Below are 14,814 nucleotides of genomic sequence, written 5' to 3'. Positions count from 1 at the left end.
ATGGAAGAAGCCTGGTTCCAAGTGGATTTCTGTCACAGGGTCAACTGACTTTAAACTGAATTTTCAAATGTAGATTTGCCACTGACTGTGGATGATGCATGAGAATGAACATACTATGTGTGGTCAAAGCTTTGACTGGACTTTGTGCCTTACCCAATGCCAGAAAGTCCTTGTAGATGGGAGCTTTGGTATGTGATGGGTTCCCTGGTGCCTTGCAAGACGCTGTTAACTCCTCGCCTGGTATGTTAGTAACGCTGCTCTCCCTTGTGGACTCTTATCACGGTTGTGTTCACATGGAGTTTCTTGACTCAATAAGAGCATCAGTAAAGTGTCTTTCCCACGCACCTGCCTCATGTGAAAAAAACTGTTCAGGAATTTGATCTCTGCTCAAATTTGGTGAATTGATCCGTGGACTCAAAGTGTTGGTGTGGGAAACGGAGGGGCAGGCAGGTAGACACACGTGCACACACACTTGTACAGAGTGAGTACCTAATCCTTGTACCCTGGGGAAACCAAACTAAAAGAGTAAGGAAGAAAGGAACACCAGGTGTATAGTTGTTAACTGTTTTCCTTTCATTGGAAGAAAGGAGCTGAGCAACAGCTGTTTTTCACCCCTCTCTTATTTATAGGTTGCAATAAATGGTGCAAATTTGCAGAATGTCTTCATGCTTCTCACCCTGGAGCCTTTGCTGGCCAGAAGCCCTTTCCTGGTACTTCATGTTCGCAGGAGTAACTTAGTCGGCGATGCTTTAAGGGAGTTGAGCATCCATTCAGATATTGATTTGAAAAAGCCTCTTAAAGTAAGTTTTCCCCACACCTTTTAGCACCTTCTTATCCAGCTGACACTTCTGCAGCCTTTCAGCCCTTCATGTTACCACTTCACCAGTATACAGTGGCTTATCTGTAGGTATAGCATATAGGAACACTTGATCTAATCAACGTAGGGGTGGAGTCTTTCTCCTCTCTGACTCCTGGAGTGTTTTGGCAGTGGACAATTTACAATAAGGCTAGGATGGGGTTTACTCTCTCTTCCTGGTGTGTCTACTATATAAGGGGTGGGGGAGGAAACATTTCTATGGTATTATGCAGTCTGTTTTGCTCTTCTGCAGGACATCTGAGAGGTTGCTACAAAATTCAGCAGCTGCTGTCATGTTGCTGCTTCTCTTATTGGGAGGACAGGTGGTTATTTATGGCTTGTGTAAGGAGTTAAACATTTTCAAAATATCTCATTTGCCACCCCCTGTTCCCTTTCCCTCCCTGCAAGCAGAGCACTGGAACAGGCTCATGGGTTGTAGTGGGTTCGGGCATGTTAAACAAATGGCTCTGCATGGCTCCCAATTAGAAAGATGTGGTTTGCTCAGTCTCGGCTCTGCATCCCTGTTACTGACCTGCTTTTTCTGCAGGTCATCTTTGATGGTGAGGAAGCTGTTGATGCTGGAGGAGTGACAAAGGAATTTTTCCTCCTGCTATTAAAAGAACTCCTCAACCCCATCTATGGCATGTTTACTTACTACCCAGAGTCAAACCTGCTGTGGTTTTCAGACACGGTAAGCCATTGCCCTTTATATGTCCAGGTTGAAATAATATGCTGCATTAAAATCAAAGTCAGTGGCAAACTATGGGAAAGAAGTGATCTTCCTCTCATTTTTTCGACACACGATACAATGTGAGCTCTATTTTCTGTCAGTAGAAATTAGTATAGGTCTATTAACTTTAGTAGAACAGTGGTGATTGTGCCTGTTAAGGAGTTGGCTCTTTCTCTTTATTCTTATCCCATAATAAGACTTGCATTAAGTATCAGATGACAGTTAATAGAACTCTTATCACAAATGTGATAATCATGTGCTGTTTTACAGAACCAGAGGTTTAGGTCGTAATGGCATTAGAATTCTGTACTTCCCTTGCTGTTCACGTAATAGCAACCAATCCACTTAGTCATGCATCACTATCACCTTCAAGGTCTAAACTTGTTAATGTTTTATGTGAGGAAGGTCTTAAATGGCAAGAAACACTGTTTGTAATAAAGTTGGTTGGTTTTGGAAGGGTGTGGAGTGCAAGTTCTGTACCTGTCAGATAGCATTGTGCTGGAGGTGGTGGTTTATATCCCTTGTTTCTTCACCTGCCTAGCCAGCAAGATGGAAAATGTTGTCAGTCTTCCCTTAAGGTGTAGGTGCCCTGGTGGGAGTTCTTTTCATTTATTAATTACATTTTACAAGGAACAAAATCACATGGCACCTTTTGCAACTTGTAAACAGTATTACAGAGCAATTCCTTCTCGTGTTTTTGTAGCATTAACAAGTCTTTTGACACTAAGAATAATGACAGTGTAATTTCAGCACTGAGAATGAGAGTCATGTATTTACAACATTTAGCAAATATAGGCAGCCAGTCTGTGACTGACATACTAGTGTGAGAGTAAATATGCGAAGGAATGAAGGCTGTTATACCAACACCTATGTTGGCATATTTTCCTGGGTGGCACTGTGGTTATACATAAGCTTTTAAAAGAAAATAGGATGGGTGATAGGGAGAGAATTGTTAACACATTTCCTTGCACTACATAGACAGCAAATGTCAAAGCTTTGTTAATGTCTAAATGCAGAGGTATGTAAAAAGGAAATAAAAGGCAGATAAGGTGGAAAGCAGCTGTTGCTGTTTCCACAGCTAATCCTGGCTTACAAAAGCAATAGGGCTTGGTTTCTGAATCTTCATTTCTGTGCCACACTCCAGCAAGAAATTCACAACCAAACTGGGACCTGATTGGAGCTCTCTGATTCTGTCCCAGTTGGAGAGGCAGGGGCTGGCTTCTTTGCACATGGGGGAAAGGGTGCTGTGCATCGCACCCATGACAGTCTCTCTCATCAGGACTTCTCTGTGTGGTTTTGCAGTGTTTTGTAGAACACAACTGGTTTCACCTGATTGGCATCATATGTGGTCTTGCAATATACAACTTCACAGTGGTAGACCTTCACTTTCCCTTGGCTCTGTACAAAAAACTCTTGAATGTGAAGCCCTGCCTAGAGGATTTGAAGGAGCTATCCCCTACAGAAGGAAGGTATGAAAAACAAAATTTGCAGCCCTTCTGGGAAGGGAGACCATCCACCTGAGAACAAGAAATGCCAAATTGGGTAAAAGCTGTTCAGTAAAACATCTCCTGATCCTTTTGAGTGACTGATTAATTAGGGGCACTGTCATCCTAGCAAAGTACATATGCCAGGGTGAATTTCATGTAAGACTTCTCTCCTGCATGCTGTCAGATCCATCTGCTTAGGCTGTAACCTCTGTACCCACCTTTCTGACCCCCAGAAACTGGATATCAACACAGCTGAAAGATACCTACCACACTCCTTTGAAAACAGCAGGGGTGGGGGGGGCCTGTCCCTCTACTGTGTGATTGCATGCATGATCGAATCCTAGCCTCAGCCTTTCCCCCAGCCAGGCCTGGGTTAGCGGCAGATCCGCTGCGTGTCTCATGGTGTAGTCCAGGATGGGAACTGTGTGTAGAATGTGAACTGTCCCATCCCTGAAACAGTGTAACTCTGGCCTGCTCCCGTGCCAGGAAGAAGGGAGTTGAAAGGAGTGAAGGAACGACATCATCTAGATGATGTATTGAATCTTTTCAGCCCAGTTGCATGGGGATATTGGTCCCCTCTGACACTGAGAGGTTAAGATCGCACTGTCTGACTGCTGTCATCTTTTATTCTGAGTTGCTGTCTGATGTATCTGCACAAAGGGACAGCTGTATTTAGTAAGAATGAGATAAAATGCCAGGAAGATAGCAGCAGGATTTTGAGGGTTAGGAGAAGAATATTTTCTACATAATTGAGGATACAGATATAATCCACCACCCTTTCTTCCTCCACTCCCTGGGACCATTGTGCAGTGGTGGCATAAATATCTAGCACTCTCTAAGAATTAGGAATGTAATTCGATTCTAAGGCCAGGGTCATTAAAGGGAATCCATGAACTACTATATGGGCATGGACTATATTGATAATTTGTGTGGACTGGCATTTATCCTGCTTCTAACAAATACACCTCAGATGAGAGATGCTTTCTTTCACACCCCTTCAGGCGACTCAGAGATTCTCTCTTGCAATCCTATTACCCAGATGTATGATGCTGTTTGTTTGCTGAATTTCTTTTCCCCTTAAGATGTATGGCTTTTTGAATATCTGATTTTTTTTTTCTTGCTGCTTATTTCTTTCCCTACCTCTCATGTAGGAGTCTTCAGCAACTTTTAGATTACCCTGGGGAAGATGTAGAGGAGACATTCTGCTTGAATTTTACAGTAAGATGCACTTAACATATCAGCTCTGTGATTGCTATGGTAGAGTTGAAGCCCATCTACTTATTCATGTATATTGTGGTTTATTCCAAACTATGCCTGTAGCACATGCCCCATGTTAATGTTAAAATGTTAAAATTCTTTGCTGTTAGCTCCTTTGTTCTTTTGTATATGGTCATGAAAACCAAGCTAGTAAGTAGATTAAGCAGAACAGTTTTCAAAATAGCCTTTTCACTGTGGCATGTGACTTACATGCCAATGGCCAACTTCTCACATTAGTGAGAAGTAGATTCCTGAATCCTCCTTGAAAATGGAAGTGAGGCTTTGACATCACTAGGTCAACTCTTGAAATGCTAACACAATTCAGAATTTTCCTTGTTGTAATAATATTAATACTTTTTTAACCTAAATTTGTATTGAGTGTGCTTGGTCAGACTGACTTAGAATGCTGGAGACTATTGCTAGGAGACATGCTGAGGTAGTCAGCTTCCTTGTGCTACTGTGGCAGTAAAAGTATTTTTTTTCTAGTTAGTAACCTAGATGCGATAGTTTCCATTACACAGTGGAGATTCCGTGATATTAAGGGCTCAATCTTCAATGTACATTGGAATATCAGGTATGTCCCTCATCATGTGCGAACCTCTAGAACCTCACAAAGAGATACAGTGTCATTATTCTTCAAGCTATGTTCTCCTCTGACTTGGGCAGGGTAAGGGCTTCCGTGTTTCAATGTCTTTGCTTTAAAGTCCTGATGCTCTAACAGGTTACGAGTGATGGGCTCATCCTGAGCTTGATCTGAGTTCTTGGCGCTCTGTTCAGGGCCTGCCTGGGGTGAAAGCAAGGTACCAGAAAACACTGCTACACACTGTGAAGAAAGTCGTTGCTGACTAGGATAGTGTTGCCCATTTCCTTGTTTCATTAATGAGAACACAAACTCTCTTGGATCAAACTTACCTCTGGAGTGAGTCATACCTGGGTCTGGCTGTCTCATGCAGGTCAGAGCTGTGGTTCAGGATGAGGCAATGAAGCCATAGTGATGATGATGCAGACTAGTAAAAAAGAATACCTTTGAAGTAACAATAAATCTTTCTCCAAATTCTATTTTCACAAAAAGGGGCATTCTTACTTTCTTGCAAGATATACTGCATAGTATATAAAGACATACAGATACATCTGCTAAAACTTTGAAATGAATAAATAACTGGTATCCCCAACTTTGACATTAACCCATCTTGCATGACAAAATCTGAGCCTCCTTTGTGTATGGCAACTTGAAAATTCACCCTTTTGCATTTTCTCTGCATGAACAATTTTGTGTGTACAGAATATATGTTTATTGGTGCCATCCTAGGCTAGGCAAAAGCAGGAAGCCATCTGTGGTCATGCCATCTTGTAGTGAGAGCAGATGAATTAACCTATTGAACTATTATAAAAAAGGAGTCCTTTTTATTGCCTGAGCATGTGGGCTTAGTTAAATACAGCTTTTTTAGTTATCAATCTCTTAAGGGTTTTTTTTCCACGAGAAATTTACCTAAAAGAATAACTTCTTCCTTTCTGGGTTTGCATTTAGGCTTAATAGCAGTCCTGCAGCAAATATAAGTGTTGGAAGGTGGTGAAGCATACAGGGCATTTGGAGCAGAGGAAAAATGTTCTGCATATACCCTTTTCTCTGGCCTACCCTTCACATGCCTGTCATCAACTGTGAAAGAGAACTCTGTTTCTTTCTGCAGGCATATGGCCTGAAAAGTACTTCTGGTAAAATTAGTTTTCTGGGTTTTTTTATAGATCTGCAGGGAAAGCTATGGTGTGACAGAGCAGAAGAACCTGATTGAAGATGGAGATAAAATTCTGGTGCAGAAGGACAACAGGCAAGTGAGGCATATGTGGGGATGGACTCACACTTGCGGTGAAGTCAGGTGCAATATCACAGAAAATTTGACCGAAGTGAAATGTGGGATAGAATTAGAAGTCACTGTAAACAAATTGTAAGACCAAACAGTTACTGGGTGCCAGTGGCACTTGAATAAAAAGTAAGTTTTCATGATCTTTCCACCAATGTTTGGAAAATGTCCCACGCCTTTTTGGATGGACGTCTTCCCTGTAAAAGGCCTTCATATAGACCTTTGGCAGTTTTCTCATGGTAAATGGAGATTGCAACATGATTTTGGCCCTTGAAGATGAATCTCCATGATGGTTTAGAGAGAAACTGTATGTGACCAACAAAACTGAGCCTAGCAAACTTGTGTATGCTATTAATTCTGGAGCCGGAAACGCTTTCCCTTGAGTACGCCTGATAGAGGACCACCATCCCTGATTAGAGCCATAAGGCCCTACTGTATGCAGATTCCTTTCCGTTTGACTGAACGCCTGAGAGTTATTACTAGCACAGCTACCATTTTCCCCACTTTTTTCTTCCAGCTGCTAAACTATTTTCTTCTCCTAATCTTCTTGTAATTGGATTTCTACAAATGCCTTTATTACTTAAACCAGTGTTCAAATTATTTCTCTGCTGGCAAAACAGTGTGATCCAGTGACTAATCAGGAGCATGGTTAGGGGCTTGGGCTAGGATTGCTGAAGACCTTGCTGGCAAGCCTGGAGATGAAGTCATTTCCTATTAATCTGATTATTTAAAGAGTTCTGATTGTGTCTAAAGCCATTGCTGTAACAAAAGCTTTGTCTGTATTACCTTCTTACCTACTTTACTGCTGCCCAAAAGGGTGCAATTTTACAGCTAAATAGCTTCCTCCATGCAAAACCCACGTGGAGATGGAGCAGTGTAAGTGTCCCCCTGCAAAGAGAGCTTCAGGTAAACAGAATAGAGTTTAATCTACACTTGTGATAGAGAAGTAAAGATGAAAATGCCAGTGATAGTACCCTTCAGGTTTTTAGGCTGGGCACGTACACTCAAAGGAAGAAAGACCATTTTTCTACTGTGTGCCGTACTGGCCTGGGGGGAGGAACAAGAATTTTTAGCTGAGCAAATGTTTGGGACGAGCACCCAGGTTAGCTCCTGCCACTGTTTATTGAGTCAGGATAGGCAACAGGAGAAGAAAATCCTTAAGGAGAAAGGCTAGTGTGTAGTTCCACTGGCTTAACACATTCCAAAATGCACTTGCTTCATCTTGACCAGAGTTTTGAACTCAAGCTAACCTCTAAATCCAAGTCTAGACATGACTGTCAATTCATCCACCTTAGTGTTTAATGACTTCCTCCACCCCTACACTTAGAGGCCAGGGACCAATTTACTGCCCTCCTGGCCTGAATAGTTTTACTGTGTGCATGTCTTTGGGCACTGCCCTTCCTGCTTGAGCAAAGTTCGCTGGGAACTGCAGAATGTAAAGGACTGCTTTGGCTGAAAAATGCCAAGTAGGAAATGCCTGCATTTTCCCTTTCTCCTTTGGAGTTCATATTGGGTATCACAATATAAAATGTTCTTGATAAAGGGTTCATGACTGTAGTAACCACAGAGGTATTAGCAATAGTTAAGTGCTTAATCAGCTTGGATTTCCCTAATGCTCAGGTGACTATTAGGAAAATGACAATAAAACAAATGCACTGGAAAATAACTCTCCCTTTGCTCTATGATTTCTTATTCCAATTTCTCATATTTGTCTGTCTGCTTCCTTATTCTTTTTTTACTTCCTCATTCATCCCTCACTGCTTTTACATAACATATGCATTTAGAATTCCTCTACCAAAAGGTCAAAATACTTCTTTCAATTGTGACCTCCTCAGCTAGAGATTGAGATACCGGATTCTGTGGTGTTCCCTGATCAGCTTATCCTCTGAGTGCAGGTGTGAGCTGTTCTTAAATGTCAGGCAGACCCGACACCTCCACCCACAGAATAGTTTCCTGTCCCAGTTTGCCATGTTGGCTGGTGCATTATTGTCAGGTTTGTTTTTTTTTTTAAAAAAAGTCGGGGAACATTTAAGTCATTGCACAAATAAAATTCTAGTGTTGCACATAGATCCTGGTGCTCTGAGAATAGGAAAGAGAGTAGAATAAGGATGCTTAACCTCCTAACAAAATCCAGAGACAGGGTTTGGCCAGGGCCTGCCACAAGTTTCTTGCCAATGACTACAGAATGGTGTTTTTATTATAATGCTGTTCTTGGGAAGCCTTGAAGCAAAACAGGGCTGTCATTCTGAGAGGAGTCATTCTCTTTGCCACGTACTCCAAATGCACACGTCCTGTATTTATTTAACCAGAGTGTGAAGGCTGAATAGGAAGGAGGCTTCTTAAGACTGTTTTCTTGCTCTCTAGTGAGGGGTGTTTCTTGATTTCTTTCGGTTGCTTTCTCTTTGGGGCCAGGAGGGAGGGAATTGGCCGTACAGTGTCAGATCAAGACTTTTCAGAGCAGGATTTCCTCAGTCTGCTTCTAGGCTATGGCTTTGGCTTTAAAAGTGCTGAACCACTGGCAATACTTGTTGGGGACTGAGTCAGCAACAACTGCCTCTGAAAATTCACAGGGCTTCTAACTAGGGCTCTGTGAGGCTCTTGGTTTTGGAAATGGTAGTCTTCCGGGCACTGTCTGTCTGATTTGGTTTCCTCTCCCCAGCAGAGCATGTGCTCACAGCAACCTGGCAGACTGTGGTCATTGCAGGTGGGCACAGAGCCCTGTGCTGAGTAACTCCAGACACCTGCAGACTGAGAAGAGCTGTAGGTTATTTCCTGGGCTTGCTAAATGTAGGGATGCAGGAGCTGGGCCAGGGGATGGACTCATTCCTCTGGTGACTGAATCCTGATCTTTGCTTAACACAGCCTCTGTGCAGGCATGGATTCCCCGGGGAAGAGGGGTTTGTTCCTGACACCTCCCCAGCACTCGGTGTCATCCTGGCCCTGTGGGCAAATGGATGCAAGGCCACTGGCTGGGTTTATTGGTAGCGCAGAGCCTGGGCTGCTGGGGGACCCCACTGTGCTGCTGCTGCCGAGGACTAAGACATATGGTGGTACTTGCTGCCTAGTACTTTGCCCAAGTTGCAGTGACTCAGTGAGAGGAGGACAGTAGGTTGAACCTGTTGGAGACTCATGCTTGCCAGACGTATTACAGGCAGAAACAGGAAAACTTAGCAGTGCTGTTGCTCAGGCATATCATTAAAAGTGCTTTCCTTTGCCTGCTCTCTCTCAATGTACTAGGGAAGAATTTGTTGAAGCCTACGTAAATTACGTCTTCAACCTCTCCATCCATGAGTGGTACACAGCCTTTTCCACTGGCTTCCTGAAAGTGTGTGGTGGGAAAGTCCTGGAACTCTTCCAGCCCACAGAACTCAGGGCCATGATAGTTGGAAACAGTAACTACAACTGGGAGGAACTGGAGGAGGTAAAGCTTCCCTCTTGTCATATTTTTCTTTTTTTTCTTTTTCCACAAGTACCAGGATTGTGCAGTTGTATGAGGTGGACACTAGCCTGGGACATAAGATGTGATGAGCCATGGATGTCTTTTTTTTTTATGCTCCTTGTACACCTTGCCATCATTCACACAAAGTTTCTTACTGGGCTGTCCTGTGACTGATGAAGCTTAAGGTGGAAATTCAGGGTGCGAAAGGCTGGGGAGAAGGACTCCACCTCTGTTTATTAAAGGATGAAACCTAAGGCTGAAGGGAAGAGACAAAGTCAGGGTCTCACCCACATAAAACTTGCTTCATTGCACAACGGCCAAAAGTACACAGCCAAGAGCTGAAAGGGGAATCTGGACTCAAATTAGGAATTGTAACCTTTCAGAGTGCATAGATCAGCAAGCGGCTCTGTCTCAGCCTCAGCAGTAAAAGTGGCTTTGCAATGTGCAGAACACTTGATCCTGTTCAGGAGCACAGTCTGTGAACAGGTACTCCAGGATTCCTTGTGACACGTGTAATTAGCCGACTAGCTAGAAGCCTAATGCCTGCCTTCCACGTATTGCTGGGAGAACCCTTTGCTGGGTCTTTGAGCCATGCTGTTGCCCATGACCCATCCTGTGCTCCATTTCATAACTGTCAGACATCGATCTGATGTCAGACACCAGAAGAGATCAGGTCTGGTTTCTGCTTAGTCTTGGCTTTCTAGTGCCAGATGAAATGATGTGCCTTTTTGGTTTTTAATAGAGCGCTGTCTATAAGGGAGACTACACTGCGACACACCCAACTGTGAGAATGTTTTGGGAAACCTTTCATGCATTTCCCTTGGAAAAGAAGAAGAAATTTCTCTGTAAGTATCTTGCAGTGGTGCAGAGTGTCTTGTGAAATTGAGCCGTGGGAGTGTCTGCAGAGCTCCAGGGTTATGGCACATTGCATGAAGTGCTAGAAGATGATCCTGCATGAATGGCTGTCCCCTGAGTTATCTGCTAGTCAGATGGTATATTTTCTCCCTCTCTTGGTTTTTTCGTTTTGTTCATTTTTACCCTCAGAATCACTGGGTGATATCTGCAGTGCAAGATTCAATGCAGTCTCTCACAAGGGAGTGCAGTATCCATTGGTTCTCATTGCCAGGAGGCAAATTCATAGCAGTCCTTAGTGCCCACACTTAATCTGGGATTCTGTGATTCTTCTGCAGGCTGAGCCTTCAGGCATTGCAGCACTCTTCTCTTTAAGGGTAACGGAGCAGTGGTAGGGTGACAGCTGAGTGGAGAAGCTAGTGTATAATGTGACAGGAAAATGAGACTATGAATTGGTGTGACTGGTAGCAGATACCTCTCCTCCTGATGGTGGTCTCCTCCTGCTAGTATGGTGGGTGGTGTGCTGAGAAGAAATAATCCCCCGCAGAAGTGGCCTTGGGAAGTGCATGTCTCTGTGCTGCTTCAAGTGTCCCAGCCACCCACAGATCTGAGCGGCTTTGTGGGGGTCACTTTATTTGGGGACAAAAGGTGAGACAAGGAGAAATACATGTTTTTAAGGGTAGGTGGTTCTGAGTTTGTTGCTACAGTCAGCAACTTTCACTTCCTTGGGAGTGCTGGTGGACACCAAGTTGACTGTGAGCCAGCAATGTGCCCCTGCTGCAAAGAAGGTGAATGGTATCCTGAGCTCCATTACGAGGGCTGTTGCCAGCAGGTTGAGGCAGGTGATCTTTCTGCTCTGCCTGGAGTACTGTGCCTAGTTCTGGACTCCCCAGTGTACCAGAGACATCGACATACAGGAGAAAGACCAGCAAAGGGCTGCTAAGATGACTGGGGGAGTGGAGCATGTCTCCTATGAGGAAAGGTTGTGAGAGCTGGCACTGTTCAGCATAGAGAAGAGAAGGTTCACAGGGGACTTCCTCAGTGTATATGAATACTTGCAGGGAGGATGCAGAGAGGATGGAGCCAGACTTTTTTCAGTGGTGCCCAGAGACAATGGGCATAAACTGAAACACAGCGGGTTCCTCCTGAATGGTAGGGAAGAGTTTTGCCCTGTGAGGGTGACCAAGCACTGGCACAGTTGCCCAGAGGTGGTGGAGTCTCCATCTGTGGAGGTACTCAAAAGCTGGACACAATCCAGGCAGGGGGTTTGGCCCAGAGGACCTCCAGAAGCCCCTTCAACATCAGCCACTTTGTGATTCTGTGACTGCTGGAAACAAAGGCCAGTGTTTTTACGTGAAGTTCCCCCCACCAAGGAATAAGCAGTCAGCTAGTTGTTCCACATGTTTGAGCATGCAAGTTTTGGCCAAGCCATTTTTCCAGCTAAAGTTAGCAGCTGTGTAGAGAGGGTCCTGGGAGTCCCAGTTCACAGCAGAGGCTTTTGTGGGTAACTACGCCGTAAGAGGGAGCCTTTAAGGGAAGAGGGAGCTGCTTTACTTACTCATCTGTGCACCCAGCAAACGGCCTTACTTCTTGCCTCTGCTCTTCTGCACTTCCCTGTGATGCCAGCCGTGCCCTGCATGGAGTTTAGTCAGCATTTCAGACCCTCTGGGCAGGGTCCTGCCATGCGGGTGGGGATGGAGTTTGCCTTCAGGTGCAGCTCTCAGCGCAAGGTCACCTGCCCGAACTGTCCAACCTTCCCTCTGCTTCTCCTAGTGTTTCTGACAGGCAGTGACCGCATTCCCATCTACGGCATGTCCAGCCTGCGCATCGTCATCCAGTCCACTGCCAGCGGGGAGCAGTACCTGCCTGTGGCACATACCTGCTACAATCTCCTGGACCTGCCCAAGTACAGCAGCAAGGAGATCCTCAGCGCCCGGCTGGTGCAAGCCATCGATCACTACGAGGGCTTTAGCTTAGCTTGACCAATGGGGCAGAGGCACAGACACTTGGGTACGGAGGAAGAAATTGATGGGCTTGGTTTTATTTTTGTAAGGGAATGGCTCAGAACCCTTTGGGGGTAAATATAATTAATAGTAATAACAGATTGAGATAACGCAGTCTCAGCCTGATGCTGCCAGCATTTTGTGAGGCTTCAGCAGGGAGAGGCTATTGCTTTGAAAGCTCTGATCTACTGAACAAAATCAGTTCAGTGGGCATTTTTGTTGTTTTGCCTCCAGCTTGACACCACTGCCCTCCCAGCAATACCTTGTAGTTTGCTTTCATTGCGCCTACACACACCACACACACTTACCTCTCCTTTTAGTGCAATTTAAGCATTTTGATGTTCATTGCATTTAGGCTATGGTGGAAATTGAGGATGAAATAGCCATCTCCTTTTTGAAAGGCTGTGATTTCCACACTCCCCACCCCCCTTTTTCTTCCCTTTTTAAAAGCAAGCTGGTTCTTGCTTGCTTTGAATGGAAATGTCTCCTCTGCCCTTTGGTCCTTGGTGGATGGTACTGGGCTGGGATGTCATTTTATGACCCCCAGGGCAATGTACTAGTGATGCTCTGTCTTTTTGCTCCACTATGTCTTAGAAAATATGATGGTTTGGGGGCGGGGAGGAGGGTTGGCTTGGTTTTCCGCACTTGTCTTGCAGTGCCATCTTAAAGAAGCCTCAGACTCCTCTGGAGCAGGGTTTGTGTTCAGACCTGTGGAAGGAAAAACCCTTCTTATAGTAACGGGTTTCTCAAATTGCATCTCTCTAGTGTTGTGTTTCTATCTTGGCAAGTCTATGAGTTAGACGGGTGGGCTTCGTTGAGCCCTGTTGTTCCATCTGAACAGACCTGTTATTCCAATACAAGGTGAGGTGGCTGCTTTCACCACTGCCGCCTTCCTCCCGAGGAGTCACGTGTGTGTGAACGTGCACAGGCACGCGCGTGCGGTGTGTGAATGTATGAGGCGTGTATGAGCTCTCCAGCCTCATCAGGTCAGAGAAAAGAAATACGCAAGACCCATATTTGAGCAATAACCCTCTGTTTGGAGATTGGTTTTATTTTTGCAGCTAGAGTTACCTTATTTTGCTGTTTGAGAGGAGCCCTTTCACTTCACAGCTGTTTTGCTGGGGGGCCCTAAAGGACAATCTGTATAAATTAGACTGAAAATGTACATTAGGACTTAAGTAGGCAAAATCTTTACCTAAATCTGTCCTGTAAGATTGGAGAGCCTTTGTCCTCTTTCCCCCCAGTCTGACCCCACCATTAAATGAAGTTTGAATGACCCCCCGCCCCCCCCCAATTTTCCAGCTCTTGATGTAAATCTCATTTTAAGCCTAGGGTGGTTTTGACATTGACTTGTTATTAGGACATAGTATTTATGCACCGTGTTCAATACACAGTATTGAACTTTGCACCTCGTTTTAAAAAAAAAAAATTTTAGGCTTCTGGGTTTTTTTAACACAAGCTGTGGGCTACACTGAGAGCCCTCCAGCCTCTTTCTAATGCAGCATTAAAGACAAATATACAATTATATCAAATGTTTATTTTCGATGTGTGTGTACATAGTACAGTATTATGCAATAAATTTGATGTTTAATTCTGAGTTGGCTGCCTTTGTGTCAGGAAGCAAAGGAGGGGCTGTGCCAGACACGGGCACTGCCTCTCCCCCTGGTCTCACTGCACATCTGAGCATCTGGAAGAAGGGTGCTTCTTACCTCTCCCTTGGCCCTGCTGCTTGCTTTGATCAAATGCTGCCTTTCCCCTTCCTCACCTGGATTTAGCCTGGTGTGCTGATACAGCCCCAGCCCCAGGGCACTTGCTGTCTCTGCGGACAGAGCAGGAGCTGTTTTATCTGCCTGTCCTGACTCAGCTGAAGTCAGGCTGGTCTGCCGGAAGAGCTGGGCAGTGAGACCAGACCTGAGTCTGTCCATCCTTATTGCTTCATCCCCACATCCCTGGCATTTCTTCTCCTTTCTTCGCATCTTGCAGGCAGCAGGGCATGCCGTGGTGCCTTTCCTTGTGACACTGAAGGCTAGGGAGGCTTTTCCAACCCATGGCTTCTCCTGCCTGGCCCTGCAGCTGTAGGCAGGACCCCTGGGGCAGCTTCCCCCCTGGTCTGAGCAACCTCTGTGCTGGAGGGCCTGGCTGCCCTGCTGTACCCTGCACACCTCTAGATCATACTAGCCTCAGAGCTGTTTATTAATTAATGGCAAATAATTGATTTACAAGGGGCCTGTGGGAGTAATACCAGAGGAACTGCCACAACAGACACTTGCAGAGGGAGAGTGAGTGAGTGTGTATGTCTGTATCTGTGTTGTGTGTGCATGTCTGGGGCCA

The 14,814-nt window shown here is 44.9% G+C and overlaps 1 protein-coding gene across 4 annotated transcripts in view; it reads left to right on the top strand.

Moving 5' to 3' along the window:
• The window catches only part of HERC3 (HECT and RLD domain containing E3 ubiquitin protein ligase 3), a 52,648-nt gene extending 38,568 nt beyond the window's left edge, over nt 1-14,080 (top strand). For 3 of the 4 annotated variants that reach the window (XM_075090852.1, XM_075090853.1, XM_075090851.1), the window contains exons 18-25: nt 630-800; nt 1,404-1,547; nt 2,889-3,055; nt 4,225-4,291; nt 6,074-6,156; nt 9,427-9,610; nt 10,371-10,473; nt 12,254-14,080. In XM_075090852.1, the coding sequence (XP_074946953.1) occupies nt 630-800; nt 1,404-1,547; nt 2,889-3,055; nt 4,225-4,291; nt 6,074-6,156; nt 9,427-9,610; nt 10,371-10,473; nt 12,254-12,462 (1,128 nt within the window). In that variant the 3' untranslated portion in view covers nt 12,463-14,080. The remainder of the gene's footprint in view (nt 1-629; nt 801-1,403; nt 1,548-2,888; nt 3,056-4,224; nt 4,292-6,073; nt 6,157-9,426; nt 9,611-10,370; nt 10,474-12,253) is intronic. The other variant, XR_012660287.1, reaches the window with a different exon arrangement.
• The last annotated feature ends 734 nt before the right edge of the window (nt 14,081-14,814 follow it).

Source organism: Phalacrocorax aristotelis, chromosome 4 (assembly GCF_949628215.1).
Source record: "Phalacrocorax aristotelis chromosome 4, bGulAri2.1, whole genome shotgun sequence".
NCBI lineage: Eukaryota > Metazoa > Chordata > Aves > Suliformes > Phalacrocoracidae > Phalacrocorax > Phalacrocorax aristotelis.
The sequence above is the reverse complement of the archived record's forward strand: the minus strand, read 5'-3'. Positions and strand labels throughout refer to the sequence as shown.